The sequence below is a fragment of the Pezoporus flaviventris genome, unplaced genomic scaffold (assembly GCF_033815535.1).
Source record: "Pezoporus flaviventris isolate CSIRO_AGI_PZ_B2104156 unplaced genomic scaffold, CSIRO_AGI_Pfla_v1 ptg000041l, whole genome shotgun sequence".
Classification (NCBI taxonomy): domain Eukaryota; kingdom Metazoa; phylum Chordata; class Aves; order Psittaciformes; family Psittacidae; genus Pezoporus; species Pezoporus flaviventris.
In genome coordinates, this window is record NW_026892589.1 from 6,647,959 (window position 1) to 6,661,757 (window position 13,799).

General features: G+C 52.6%; 2 protein-coding genes across 6 annotated transcripts in view; both read left to right on the forward strand.

Moving 5' to 3' along the window:
- Positions 1 to 13,799, forward strand: part of COMT (catechol-O-methyltransferase) — a 363,225-nt gene that overhangs the window by 38,855 nt on the left and 310,571 nt on the right. The window lies entirely within an intron of this gene.
- Positions 1 to 13,799, forward strand: part of SEPTIN5 (septin 5) — a 56,127-nt gene that overhangs the window by 34,578 nt on the left and 7,750 nt on the right. For 3 of the 5 annotated variants that reach the window (XM_061465589.1, XM_061465591.1, XM_061465590.1), the window contains exons 2-7: positions 10,630 to 10,726; positions 11,232 to 11,318; positions 11,871 to 11,994; positions 12,167 to 12,301; positions 12,971 to 13,088; positions 13,461 to 13,562. In XM_061465589.1, coding sequence (XP_061321573.1) covers positions 10,630 to 10,726; positions 11,232 to 11,318; positions 11,871 to 11,994; positions 12,167 to 12,301; positions 12,971 to 13,088; positions 13,461 to 13,562 — 663 coding nt within the window. Of the gene's footprint in view, positions 1 to 6,053; positions 6,374 to 6,422; positions 6,507 to 10,629; positions 10,727 to 11,231; positions 11,319 to 11,870; positions 11,995 to 12,166; positions 12,302 to 12,970; positions 13,089 to 13,460; positions 13,563 to 13,799 lie in introns of those variants that run through there. The other 2 variants (XM_061465586.1, XM_061465588.1) reach the window with 2 other exon arrangements.

Here is a 13,799-nt window from a genome sequence, read left to right on the forward strand (position 1 = left end):
TCTGTGCTTGGTGCGCTGTTTGCAGATGTGGTGCCCCAGCTTGGACTGTCTCCCAGCAAAACCCTTGGACCAGGCGTGAGTGTTTCACAATGCTCAGAGGCCATGACGTCCTCTCCAGTTCAGGATTCATCCTCTGTGGTAGACAGGCCTGATCCTGCATCCCTTACTCACATGAGCAGTCGTCTCTATTTCAAAGGGACTACTCGGTGAGTAAGGATCGCAGGACTGGGACCACTACCTATAACTTTAAAGTGGACCTTCTGTAGGATCCTGTCCCCAACTTCTTTTTGTTCATGTTTGTTAATGTGTATCAGGAGCTTCAAAAAACTGCTGATGCTCTTGTCATTCGGATGAAGAACCTGAGAGCTGGAGAAGCAGTGCTCTTCCATTTCACCATTATTTTCCACCCTGTCCCACCAAGTGGCTCCGAGTCCAGCCAGTGTCTGTGCCATGGAGCAATAGGTGCCTGTTTGTGTCCCAGTCATTCCTGTTCTGGCTTCTCGAGACTGGCAGGGCTCTGCCCTGCCTCTCTGGTTTTCCCAGCTGTGGCTTTGAGATGAGAGGCAGCGAATCTGTTTAAGCCTGATTTGTGCTGCAAAGCAGGAGGATGAAGCAGAAGGAATGATGAGCAGTGCAGACCTTCCGGCACCGCCTGGCTTCTCCTTCTGTCTGAGCAGGCTAAATTTGGAAACCCCTGTCTTTTGCTAAGTCTTCGAATGCGTTTGCAGTTGGAAGTGCCAGTGCCTGCGACCCTGTGTGAGGCAGAAGCACCAAGGGCTGCAGGTTTGATCTGCGAATTGCTCTCTTTCTGGCCCTGGTCAAGGGAAGCCGCCGCGGGAGCTGCCCCGTCTCTGTTCTCGGTCTTCCGCGGGCAGCTTCTCCCTCACGTGGAGCGAGTCGGTACCGCACCAGGGAAGGGCTGGCTGGAAGTGGCTCCTCCTGCGCTGCTCTGGAGATGGGAGCAACCAGGCTCTTTATGTCTCCAGCCAGCCCCATGTCTGCCCACGTGGTTACATTTTGCAAGTGCTCCTAAATGCTGTGCGGAGGAGCTGGGTGTGACAAGAGCTGTGAACTTGCTCCAGAGGGAGTTTGAAAGAGCAAAAGGCAATTTATGGTCCTTGGTCCTTTTTCAGAGCTGGAAGTGGAGGCATCACGTGGGTCGCTCAGTGCTTGAGGGAAGCATGAGGTACTTCAAGTGGAAGCAGGGAGCCCAAATACCTTTAAAATGGAATTTGCTGAGTTTCTGGAGGGATTATGTGACAAAGCAGCAGTGACCCTAGAGCGGAAACTAAAGCTTGACCTGCGGGGTAGGTAAAAGCAAAACCAGGAGATCTGGTTGCCGATTGTGCTTTGTGGCACAGTACATACAGGAGATTAATTCAGTGCTTTGGGTTTTCTGTGTTTATGCTCTGGTATCTTCCTTTTATCTGAGCATCAAAGGATGAAGCCTGGCTAAAGTGTCAGGGCTTTGATGCTCCCCATAACCACTTACGGAGAGCCTTGCTTGTAAGCTCAAGGTTAAACTAATCATCAGAGTTCAGATCAGCAAGGCATTTTCCCTTGGGTCAGCTCCGCAGGAACCTCAGGGTGAGTGTGCAGCTTTGCTGGTGATGAAGCAGCAAAGTCGAAACCTTGTGATACCCGTGAGATTCCTCTGCCTGAAGTCAGCACTGACTTTCCATGGAACGGGAGAGGAAGCAGCAGGAAGAGAAGGTGGGAACTGAGCCATGAAGGGTCCCTGCTGTGGACCCACAAGGAAGACACCTGCAGCTCCTCAGCCTCCATTGCCATGGGCCAAGCTGGGGAGATATTTACTGTCTGCTGCTGCTCCCGTCTGACTTGAGCAACTGCAACTGCGTTTCTCATCCTGGTAGAAAACAGACAGGAACCAAATATCCCTTCAATAGGGAATTCTGAAAATAGCTTTGTATGCTTCAGAGGAAAAGATCATAAATGCTGTTGTGATGTGATGATGCTGACCCTGCTGAGCCATGGATGCGCAGAGCTTCACCAGTCATCTGTGCAGGCCAGGCTGGTTGGGTGCATCCCTGATGGGACCCTATTTCCTGGCTCTGTGCTGCTCAAGAGTGCATGGATCAGGCCAAAGACTTTCCTTCCATGACACACTTCTGGTTGTTCACCAAGGATGGAGCCTGAGCACTGCAGTCTTTAGGACATAGCATCTCTGCCAGAAAACAGCTCCCCTGCAGGAGGGTGACCTCTCCTCTGAGCTGGCTGGGGCTCTGTTTCCCTCCACTGTGCTGTTTCACCTCACTCCCCTTCCTCTGGATGCTCTGGTTGATGTGAGGGGAGAGCTTTTCACACCTGGACCTGGAGCTAATTTCTATTCATATTGCTGCTTATAGCAGTAGAGTGGAAGAGCCAAATGGCTTGGGCTTACAGTGAGCTCACATCACCATCAGTATTGGCAATGTATTTCTGAGGCCAAAAGATGTGTCCATGCCCCTGTCTGATGGATGCCTCATCTGCATCAGTGACACTCGGTCTGTATCCCTCTGGACATCCCAGGAGGCTGAGCATCTTGGCTAAGGGCATGCCAAAGGGTGAGTGTGGAAGCTGCTGAGGTGAAAGCCCCTTTGATGGGAGCGGAGGGCTGTGGGGAGGAAGGTGTGCAGGGCTGTGGTTGTTGTGGCTGGAGCCTGGCCAGGATGTTGTAATTTTAGCCAAGGACAGAATCTCATCTGGGCCCATCCCTGATCTGTGCTGATCTCTCTGTGCTCATCCTTGTATTGGTCCTCGCATGTCAGGTTAGCAGCCACCTATCCCCACCGTGCTGAGCTCCCTGTGGCTGAACTCTGCCCATCCCTGCTGCCAGGTCTTAAGCACTGGGTGTTTTCCGTAACTGGGTGTATTGCTTCCAGCTCCAATGACTGTGCAATAGCACAGCCCTGTGTCTGCCTTCAATTAGTGCTGCCACTGAAGCACAGCTCCTTGTTCTTTGTTTCCCTGGGCTGGCATGTGGAGTGAGCATGGGGGTTTGTCCCCCCTCTTCTCACACAGCTGATATGCTGCTCTCAGGAAGCATTTTGACACTCCAGCCAGGGGTGAATTTTGCCTTCTGTGGGTTTACATCTAAACCCACAATAAGGGTGTTTTCTCTCCTCTTCTTAGAACCATCTTCAATACTGCAGGCTAGAAATCCCCTCTAATAAAGGGAAAAGTAGGACATTGCTCTGTTGCTGCTTGCGCACAGCCACAGCTCTACCTGCACGTGCTGCAGCCCCTGCCCTGAGCAGCCCTGTGGCTGTGCTTGTCCCAGATGGCTTCAAGGCGCTAAAGGAGAGGGATGTTGCAGAAGGGTGGGTGCATGGCTTAGCTCAGCCCTGGCCCCATTGTTAGTGACCAAGTGCTCAACGTGGCACTACCATGAAGGACCCAGACAGTGCTTGTTGATTATATTTTTGTCTTTCTCTTCTACTATCACAGTTTGACAAAGAAGAGCTGGTCCATGAGGCGGGATGGGTTTGGTGCACCCAGAGGCCTGCATTTCCCTTGCTGAGTGCTGGGCAGGTTGGGAGCAGGCTCTGACAATCAGAAACTTGGATTCTGCTGCCAGCTTAACCCCTGAGCTGCTGCTGCTGGCACCTGCCTGGAGATGAGGTTGGAGGTGCACATGGCCCACAAGCCCCAGGAAGAAAACCCTTTAGGTTTGCTCTAGATCCTGAAAGGGCAAAGATGTGTATTTCCCTGCTGAGCTGTGCTGCACAACATGTGAGGTATCCTGTGTGTTACTTTTCCTTTCATAAGCATATCATACATCAGATCTCTTGTTGGAGGGTTTACACTGGGCCTTTCCAGGGGCTGCATGGAAATTGGGGGGGTGATTAGAAAGGATAGGACCAAAATAAGATTGCCTTGGTTGTCTTTTGGAAGTTCACACACAGAGCAGCCTGAGCCAACAGCTCTGGGAGTGCCATGCAGCATGTCTGAGGGACACATCTGTCCCCCCTTGGCCCATCTGGGTTTCTGGTTGGGTGACTCTAGGTAGGAGGAGAGCCAAGATGAGCATCATTGGGAGAGGCAGAGGAGGCTGAGTCTGAGAGTAGTTCCTTGTTCTCTCTGCACTGTCAGCATGGCTCCTGTGGCCATAAACAACACTGTGGTTTTGTCACAACCAAATTGTTGTTGACTTCATCTGTGATCCCAGCTCAGAAGAATGCTCCGATTTGGTGCAGTGGGCTCGTGGGGTCACAACATGTCTCCATGTGCCCTTGGAAGATGCTTGTGGTTGGTGGCAATGTGGCCTGTGGTCTTCAGACAAGGGTTTACCAAGCCATGTGGATTCGTGGGGGTTGGAGAGGGCAGTTTCCTTGCAGCTATTGTGGTTTGTGGCATGGAAGGTCTAGTGAAACCTGTGTTACCTCAAGTAAGTTTGGATGCATCTTTGGTGTGCCCCAAGCCATTGCTCTTACTGCCCAGCTACAGACCCGAGCAGTGGAGTCCTCCAGTCAGGAAAGCAAGGATTAGATATTTTGCACCTAGGACGAAGAAAAACAGTGTCATGAGCATGGTCTGACCTGCCACTGGGCTGGGAGGCTGATGCAGGGTTATTGGCTCCCTAAGGAATGGAGCAATGCTGCAAAGCAGGGGCAGAGCTGACGAACATGGACATGTTCTGAGAGGTGGCAATTCCTGCCACCTGGCTGTCAGCCCAGGCCTGCTGTTTGGCTGTCACATGCAGAAACAGTTGGGAACAAAACCCAATGGGTGTAATTTAAAGGATGCTGCTGGCAGAGCAGGGTGGTTTGGAAAAAGGCTGCTTGCATGCGATGTGACAGCTGCTGTATGGTGGGAGTTTTCCTGCTCTTGGAGTGTTTTCCAGTTCTCCTACATTTACTTTTCTCAGTCTTTAGGACCTTATGCCTGCAGCTTCTGAGGTCTCCTTCCCTTGACTTGCAGCATTGGTAAAACACTGTTGTTTTTCCTTTTTCTTTGGGTTTTTTTTCAGTATGTGGTGTGTTTCTAAGCCTTTTCCACTCTCACAGCTCCCAACACACTTCAGGCCATTGGAGACCTTGCAGTAACTTGACAGCTTATAGCAGAACCTGCTGTCAGCCATGCTTGGAGTGCTTGGTTGCGGCCCAAGGGTGACCAGCACAGGCCCTGCTGGTCCGCTGCTCTGCGGAGCCACTGCTGGAGACCTGTGCTTCCCAGAGAAGCAGGGGGAGCTCTGGGAAGTGAGGCAGAAGTCTGGCTGCAATCTTCATCCTTCCTCATCTGTGAGCAGAAAGCTGCTCAGGAACCCGTGTGGCAAGTGGCAGGCTCCTCCAGCACCACCAGTCTTGTCATCTTACGTGGCTTTATTCTAGGTGCTGTGACATAACCCCCCCAGTTCCTGGAATCGTATGATAATATGAAGTAATCAGCTGTTGTCTGTTCCAAATAAATTCCTGTTCAGTATCTGTGGCTGCATAGAAAAGCTGGAAAGCAGGTCTTGCATGTAGGTTCAGAACCCAGGCTTGCGATTTGAATGACTTTTCTGGGCATGCTGGGTTGCTGCGGGGCTGCGTTCTTACGCTTAACAAATACACAGATAGTTATTTTGAAATGCCTTCAAAGCTTAAATGGTTGCTCTAAGGTTCAGAACACATCACCTGCTACTCCAATTGGATTTAGAGATGAGGCTGCAATAGAGCCTGGACTAGACAACAGATGGCCCAGCGCCATGTGGAGGCAGATCCATGTCAACCAGGACTGGGATCTGGGGACTCAGTTTGGAACCTCCTTTTTGGGAGCTTTCTGGACCCTTCAGACCCTTCCACGGAGCTGGAAGCAGCACGTTTGTGCTGAGAGCAGGTTTCTTTGCAGCAAACCCTTGTCCTGTATCAGGATATCCAAGACCTCCTCCAGCTGCATCGCCCCATCTGACAAAAGGAGTCAGGCTGATGGCTGCGACAGCATCCGGTACGTGCAGAACCCCTCCGCGGCACGTTGTCAGGGCGAGAGGCATTAGCTCTGGCCTGCGGCCGGTGGCTTTTGTCCTGTCCTTGGTGGCAGGCTCCTCCCGCAGCACAGGCGGAGGCAGGAAATCCCGGGCAGCTGCCGAGGGAGTCCGCTCTCCTCTCCGGGCTTCGCCTCGGCTCTCCTCTGCTCCTGGCCTCGCTGGGCCGCCGCGCCGGGGCGAGCTGAGCCAGCCCGGCGTGTGTGTGCAGGCGCAGGCGGGGGGGCTGCCGCATGGATATAGGGAAGGCTGGGAGGGAACACATGGGTTGGGTTTTTTTCCCTTGGCTGCCGGTGGCTGTCCGTCCTGCCGGCCGCGGGTATGGATTCGATCATTATTCAGGAGCGGTTAGTGGAGCGGCTGCTTTCTCCCCGGACTCAGGCACAGCGAAGCCACCCAGCCAAGCTGAAGGTACAGGGATGTATTTATAGCACTGTGCGAGCCAGGGAGCAGCAGGGACAGGAGAGGGGGGAGGATGGTGCCCGAAAAGATGTGTGCAGCACAAGATGAGACCTCTGAGGAGCAGAGGAGCAGGAAGACGCTGGTAAGGGAGAGGTGGTGGGGACAGAAAGGAGGGGAGCAGCCCCTGTGGGAACAGGGCAGAGGGGGTGTTCGACAGCTGGGAGATGTGCGACATAGTTCTGTGTGTCATGTTATCTGATGCCGTGATTCCTTGTCTGTGTGCTGGCGGACGGGGGGGGGGGGGGGGTCAGGGCAGGAGTTAGTGCTGCGTGTGTGCCCAAACGCAGGCTGGTTTGCATTATCGTGTTGTGCTTTGCTAGCTGGTTTCTTGTGCTGGTGGGCGAGTGGCTTTGCTGATACTACTGAGCTCAGCCCAGGCGCGAGGTAGCAGATGGAGGCCAGACATGCCCCACGGCCTGCTTGTGTTGTGAATTTAAGCAGCTTTCTGGCAATGAGAGGAAGTGAAGGCTCTGCCTGTTCTCTGGGGCTGGGCTGTGCTGGTTCGTGCAGATGCGGATGTGGCGGCTGTGCCTGGCCAGAGAGGAACAGCTGGAGGAAGGGCCGGCTGGGAGGGACCTGGGCAAGCTTGTGCAGAGGCTGTGACATTTGAGAGGGCTTCCCCCGAAGGATCCCAGCACAAGCCCCATCATTTCTGGGGTTTGCTCCAGACCTGGGGAAGGACCTTGTTCTTTAAATTTTCTGTGGTCCCATGGTGTTTAATTTTAGCCCTTTTGAATATACCCAGCAAGGCCCCATTTATCCGCAGGCTGAATGATGAAGTCACACAAGATCTGGATGGGTTTAACCAACACATTCACGAGAGAGCTGAAGAGGAAATTGGGAGAGACACGAGCGATGGAGGCTGTGCTGTGTACCCTGCCTTGGAGGCTCAGGCAGCCCTGTAGACACCTCAGTACCAGGGGTGGCTTCTTTGTGCAACAGATCCCAAATATTTCTACCCTTAACAGGGAAAGGATGTAACCCACCAGTGCTTTGTTCCTTGGCTTGGACTCCCAGGGAGAGGATCTGCCTTCCAGGGAGCCTTGTCCACCTCAGCTGGGTAGCAAAGGATGCGAAGACATGGTGTGTTGCTGTGATATCCGGTGGACCAGCAAGCATGTACCACGGGAGGGTACAGATGTGTTTTGCTTGTCCTGGGGTTCTTTGGTTTGTGACAGGGCCCCAAAGGTCAGCCACATCTCTTGCTAGGCACCACTGCGGTGCATGGGGCATGTTCCCAGGGGAACAAGAGCAGCACGCCAATGGAAGCAAAGACAGCACGTGGAGGAGGCAGTGGGTTGAGGGGCTCCTTGTGCCAGAGCTGCTGGCTTGGCTGACAGCTGGGGCTGGCAAGGGAAGCACAGTGCAGAGACCAGCTGTCCAAGCCTGTGTCAGCTTGATGGAGCTGGCTCATTAGGGTCAGGAGCATGAGGAGGGGGCTGTGGTGTCTCCAGGAGCTCCCTCAGTACAGGTCTCTCATCATGTAGTTAATGTATTTTAATGTACTTTAGCTTTCACAACCCAGAAATCCTCCTGCCTCCTTCAGCAACCCTCACAGCAGGGCTCTGCAGCAGGTCCATGGCTGGGGACAGGGCTTTACCAGTGACTCTGGTACCTCCCACTATGAGGGAAGTTCTTCTTGCATCCAGCACTGACCTTCCTTACTCGGAAGGGAAATGACCGCATGAGTCATGGGTAGAGGGCAGGGTCCTGCAGCAGCCGGGATTTGCTCATTTCAGGTGTGATTCCACCAAGCTATGGGGAGGTACCCAGAGGTACAGTAAACCCATGCTTTCTTGGTGGGGCTGAACAGAAATGAGAGATCAGGTTCAGCCAGTTACACTTGGCTGAAGTAAGTGGGGTTGCACCAGATCTCAGTTCCCCAGTGTCTCCATTGTCAGCCCTTAGTCATCCAGGTTAGAAAACAAAGAAAGTAAGAGAAACACACCCCAAGCCTCAGTTACAGTTTAAATAGCATGTTACTAGTACTAGTCACTGTATAAAGCGGGTGGTCATTGCCTTTCCAGTGCCTGGTATAGTATGTGGCAGGTCACTTCCTGCTCTGCCTAAAGCTTGGCTGTATGAGAAGCGCAAGGGGAAGGATGTTGTATGTTTGTGTCACTCACTGGGCAGCACTGGTCTTTGCAGTGTGAGGCACAGGCTGTTACATGTACATGTTGGTCATGTCCGTGGATGTGCTTCACCGGGCTGGAAACAATCTTTTCCTCTTCTTGATCCTGCTGTTATCACATTTCTCACCTCGTGTTTACCCTTTACTGAGCCTTTTGGGCGGCAGTTCACAGTGTCCCTCAGGCAGGCATTGCTTTGCTGCATGCAGCTCGTCAGAGCTGCCATCACTTTCACCTTGGGGTCTCACTGCTACTCACTGCACCACTGCTTTAGGTTGCCAGAGTCCTTGGACCATGATGGCCATCAGCCATGTCTGTCCTGTCTGAGTGGGCAGATCCAGAGCAGCCATAAATTGGAAGGAGGAGACTGTGTCCTCCCTGCTGAATGTCCCCACTGGGACTTTGCAGTTTGCATGGCTGAGGATGCCCAAGGATGCTCACATGTGTGGACATGCAGCCAGAGGCTGTAGAGGGCTGCTCAGAAGCTGCATTGCGCACTTGCAGTATGGAAATAGGTGCCTCAAGCTTGACAGGCTGGATTGTGATTTGTGTTTCTTTGAGTGTGTGCCCCAGGAATGGAGATAAACAGAGGTCTTCCCTGCTATGCCTGGAGAGCCAGTGCCAGAGAGCTGTGGGGTGAGGACAGCTGTGTGCTTGAAGGTATCCATGGCCAGGTGGTGGCTGCGGCTGGTTGTGAGGAACTCCTGGCTCTGTGGGTTTGCCTGTAATGTGGACCCCAGGGGTATGTTTATTTTCAGTGATGCTGGAAAGCGGTCTGTGATGTCCAAAGCTCAGGCATTTGTGAACAGCTGCTTCCCCTTGGGTCTAGTTTGGAAAGTATATGAGAAGGGTTTGCCAGGGTAGGTGTGCACTTCCCTCTGCAATAGGGCCTGGGAAGGGAACGCACCGCAGTGGGGGTGCGGGCGGTGAAAGACCAAGACCAGGGGTGCTTAGGTGGATGGATGGGTCCATGGTTACCCACATCCACCTGAGCTGTGAGCAGCAGGCTGTGTGCTGAGCCCAAGCTGAGGGCAGTACCTGGAGCAGATCTGTGAATCCACAGATGAGCTGTGCGCATCCTTCAGGATGTACCCTGTGCGAGCCTAGGACATGTGTACCCTAGGGCACAGCCCAGGCTGTGTGTGCTCCTGGCTGTGGGATGCATGCCATGTGCTTGTGAAACACACCTTTGGTCATGTCACTCCTTTGTGCACTTAGTGTGCTTGTACACAGCGTGTGGGGTGGCTGTGGCTGTTATGGCGTAAGAGTGCTCAGTGACAGGAGGCTGTGTTTTGGGGGGTGATTAGGCAGTAGATAATGTTCCAGTAATACTGTATGTAATACCCTCAACGAAAGCATCTCACCTGTGTTATCAATACTTCTTCATCTTCCCACTTCCCATGCTCCTTCTCTTCAGAAATAACACTAGAGATTATTCAGATTTCCTCTTACTCAGCCAGGAGTGGCTGTGACACAGCAAGAAATAATCCCCTTTCAGGTCAAGCCAAAGCCAAGCCACCATGCCTCCAGACACGGCTCAGGATACCACAAGCCCTGGAGTGCTAATTACAGAGAGCTCTCCATCATGTACTGCACGCACCTCTGGAGGGAGAGACAAAAATGACTCTGAAAGACCTGGGGAGAAGTGACCCTTGGTGACCCTGCTGTGAAGGGAGCCTGTGATTGTGCAGGAGGAGCAGAGAGTTAGGAAGGCTGTGTGTCAGTAGCAGCCCCAGATGTGCTCTCTGGTTGGAATGGTGGAATGTGCCTTTTCTCTTGTGCTCTCTGTGCTGGGAGGCTGCTGTGAACTGACGGGTTGGAGGTGAGAGCAGCCAAGCAGGACTGTGGCTGGGAGGAGATGGCCCTCCATGTCTATCTGTAGGAAGGGCAGAAGTCCCTGAGCATAGAGGAGGTGCATGCCCTGCCCTGCATCGCTGCCAGGGCAGGGACCAACCTCTCCTCCAGCTCTTGGCTCTGCCTCAGGAGCTTTTTGAGTCCAGCTCCCTGTTGCTGTGTGAGGCTCGAGCAGGAGGGGTGGCACACCCTGACCTGCTCCCATCCACCTCTGCCCTGCAGGACCATGAGAAGCAGTACGTGGGCTTTGCCACCCTGCCAAACCAGGTCCACCGGAAATCTGTGAAGAAAGGTTTCGACTTCACCCTAATGGTTGCAGGTAAGATTGTGCATGGACGTGGCAGAGCCACATGGTGGATGCATGGAGGTGACCAGCTCTCCTCACTTCCCTTAGGTACTCCCTTAGGACCTGGATCCTCCCCTGCTTCTGTTCTGGTCCTTGTCTCAGACCTTACTTTGCTCCACAGCCTTTGTTGCAGTTCCCCCAGGAGGGATGGGCCCCTCCTGACTCAGTCATGCAAGCTTCTCCAATAGAGTGGCTGCTCTGGGTGGCGAAGGCAGAGTCAGCCAGGGTCCAAGGGAAAGGAAGGAAGGGGGAGAGGATGGAGGAGCTGGGAGATGACGTTTGTACAAGGATTGAGACATCTTGCAGCAAAGTCCTCCCACTGCTTGAAAAATTTAATGCTGATAAACAGCTTGTGACAGCTCATCTCTCACTTCCTCTGGCTCAGGATTCAAAGCTTTGTTCAGAGTTTGATTTGTAAGTCAATTAGTGGGTCATGTCACTTGCTTTTCCCTCCTCCCCTTTGCACTCTGTCAATTAGGAGAGTCGGGTCTGGGCAAATCCACGCTGGTGAATAGCCTGTTCCTGACAGACCTCTACAAAGACAGAAAGCTCCTCAATGCAGAAGGTAAGTTGGGGACAAATGGGGTGAATGTTCTTGTGCCTAGAGATCTGGACTGTCTAAAGGAATAGCATTTTGGTTCCTGTAGCAGCTACAGGCTTGGCTGGATTTCAGCCCTGTTGTCTGTTGCTGCCCTGCTGTCCTTTACTGGCTACAGGGGCACTAATATTTGAGCAAAAGGGGTTTGCCTGGAGGGCCCTTCTGTCCTATACAGGGAAGATAAGGCTACAGAGCAGCATTAGTCCTTTGGGTTGAGGTGTTGAGATTTGTCTTCTGTTCTTGGGTGCTGGAGTGTGGTAGGGATTCCCCTTCCCAAGCAGCTAGGCAAGATGTTCAGAACAGCTGGGCTACAAGCACTTCAGAGCTGTGTGTATCTTCACAGTCTGTCTGCTTGCTGCTGGCCTCCCGTAGTACCACTCCCTTGAGGATCCTTAGAGGATGATCAGGGTGAAACCCATGTTACTCTGTGCTCAGTGATAAGGAAGGAGCTGGATTGTTGTGTGAGTGGGGATCCCCAGCATTACTGCCTGGCTTTAACTCGCATATTCCTGTTCAAAGAGAGAATCAACCAGACGGTGGAGATCGTCAAGCACACGGTGGACATTGAGGAGAAGGGTGTCAAGCTGAAGCTGACCATAGTGGACACACCAGGCTTTGGAGATGCTGTTAACAACACTGAGTGGTGAGCAGGCCACCGCTGCCTTCCTCCTAGTCCTTGGTCATGTCTGTTTTCTGTGGGTGCTTCACAGGAAGGGGGTCTGGCAGCAGAAAGGGGATGATGCTGCCTTACAGCACCTAGGAGACACTGTCCTGTTAAACATGTGATTTTGTTTTGATTGAATTGCCTATCCCAGCTGGAAGCCCATCACTGACTACATAGACCAGCAGTTTGAGCAGTATTTCCGTGATGAGAGTGGCCTGAACCGCAAGAACATCCAGGACAACCGAGTGCATTGCTGCCTCTACTTCATCTCACCCTTTGGGCACGGGTGAGAGCCCCCACTCCAGGACGAGGGTGTGACTGAGCCCAGAGGGAAGACCCTTGTGCCCTAGGATTGCCCTATAGCAGCTTGTATATTGGTAGGGCTGTTGGTACAGAAGAGCTGTCTGGATGCTCTCCCTTAGCTGAGCATCACACCACCTCCCTCCCTGTTGCTGGCATGACAGACTGCCTGTGATCAGGCAGAGCAGATCTCCCCCAGGCCTTACAGCCTGTTTTGGAAATCAGGAGAAATAACTGCACACAGATGTATCTTCCTATCTAGCTAAGCCTGACTGATGGGTAGGAAAGGGAATTTTAGGCTGCCTTCAGTCCCTTCCCCTTGCTGGCTTGTGTGCCATCCTGGAGCAGCTGGAGGGGCCGTGTTGGCTGCCTGCAGCACAGGGCAGCCGGAAGGAGGCTCTAGGCTGTGGCCTGGGCAGTATTTAGCTTGGAACAGAGCAAATACCTGGCCTCTGTCTGTGTGAGACATTCAGTGGCTAAAATCTGAAACAGCTTTCCTGAGGTTACAGCTCTAGCTGAGGGCTGTCCCTGTACTGCTGCAGGCTCTTGTGGCAGTGCTGTCCTTTTCCCTTCATGCTGGATGGGTGGGAGAGGCTGGAGGGGAAGCTGCTCAGTGTGTCCTTGCTAATAATGTCCCTCCTCATCTCTGCTGCAGATTGAGGCCTGTGGATGTTGAGTTCATGAAGGCTCTGCATGAGAAGGTCAACATTGTGCCCCTGATTGCCAAAGCTGACTGCCTGATCCCCTCTGAGATCCGGAAGCTAAAAGAGAGGGTGAGATGCTCTTTCTCTACAGGATTATACCTACTGTGGTGGTAGGGATGGGCTGAGGAGGGAGGGGACATATATATATATATATGTACGTTTGTATATATGTACGTATATGTACGTTTGTATATATGTATATATGTACATATATATTTATAGTGTGTGTGTGCATATGTATATACACACACAGTACCTGTAAATCTGATTGCAGCAGTGCTCTGCTGTGAGAAGGGAACTGGTGTCTTCAGAAAGACCCGCTCTGTAGAAACACCCTCTGTAGGCTATAGCAAAACCATGGTTGCACAAACAGGGAATAAACCCAGCATTTCTGTATTGCTCAGCGTTATATCCTTTTGGTTTTGTCTTGCATGGACACAGATCAGGGAAGAGATTGACAAATTTGGCATTAAAGTGTACCAGTTTCCTGAGTGTGACTCTGATGAAGATGAGGAGTTCAAACAGCAAGACAGAGAGCTGAAGGTAAGGAACCTGCTCAGCGGGGTCTGGGAAGTCAGGCTCATGCGTATGTAAGTTGCTCCAGAAGGAGCCAGAGCTGCTTCATGTGTGCCAAAGCCCTGTGCTACCGATACCTAAGGGACAGCCTATGTTGGCTCACGTGGTAGATAGCCTGAAGAAGGTGCTGATGTCCTTGCTGTGAAGCAGAGTGGCATGAAGACCTGGCAGTTCTGCTCTCCCACCAGTGTCAGTCTTTCCTCA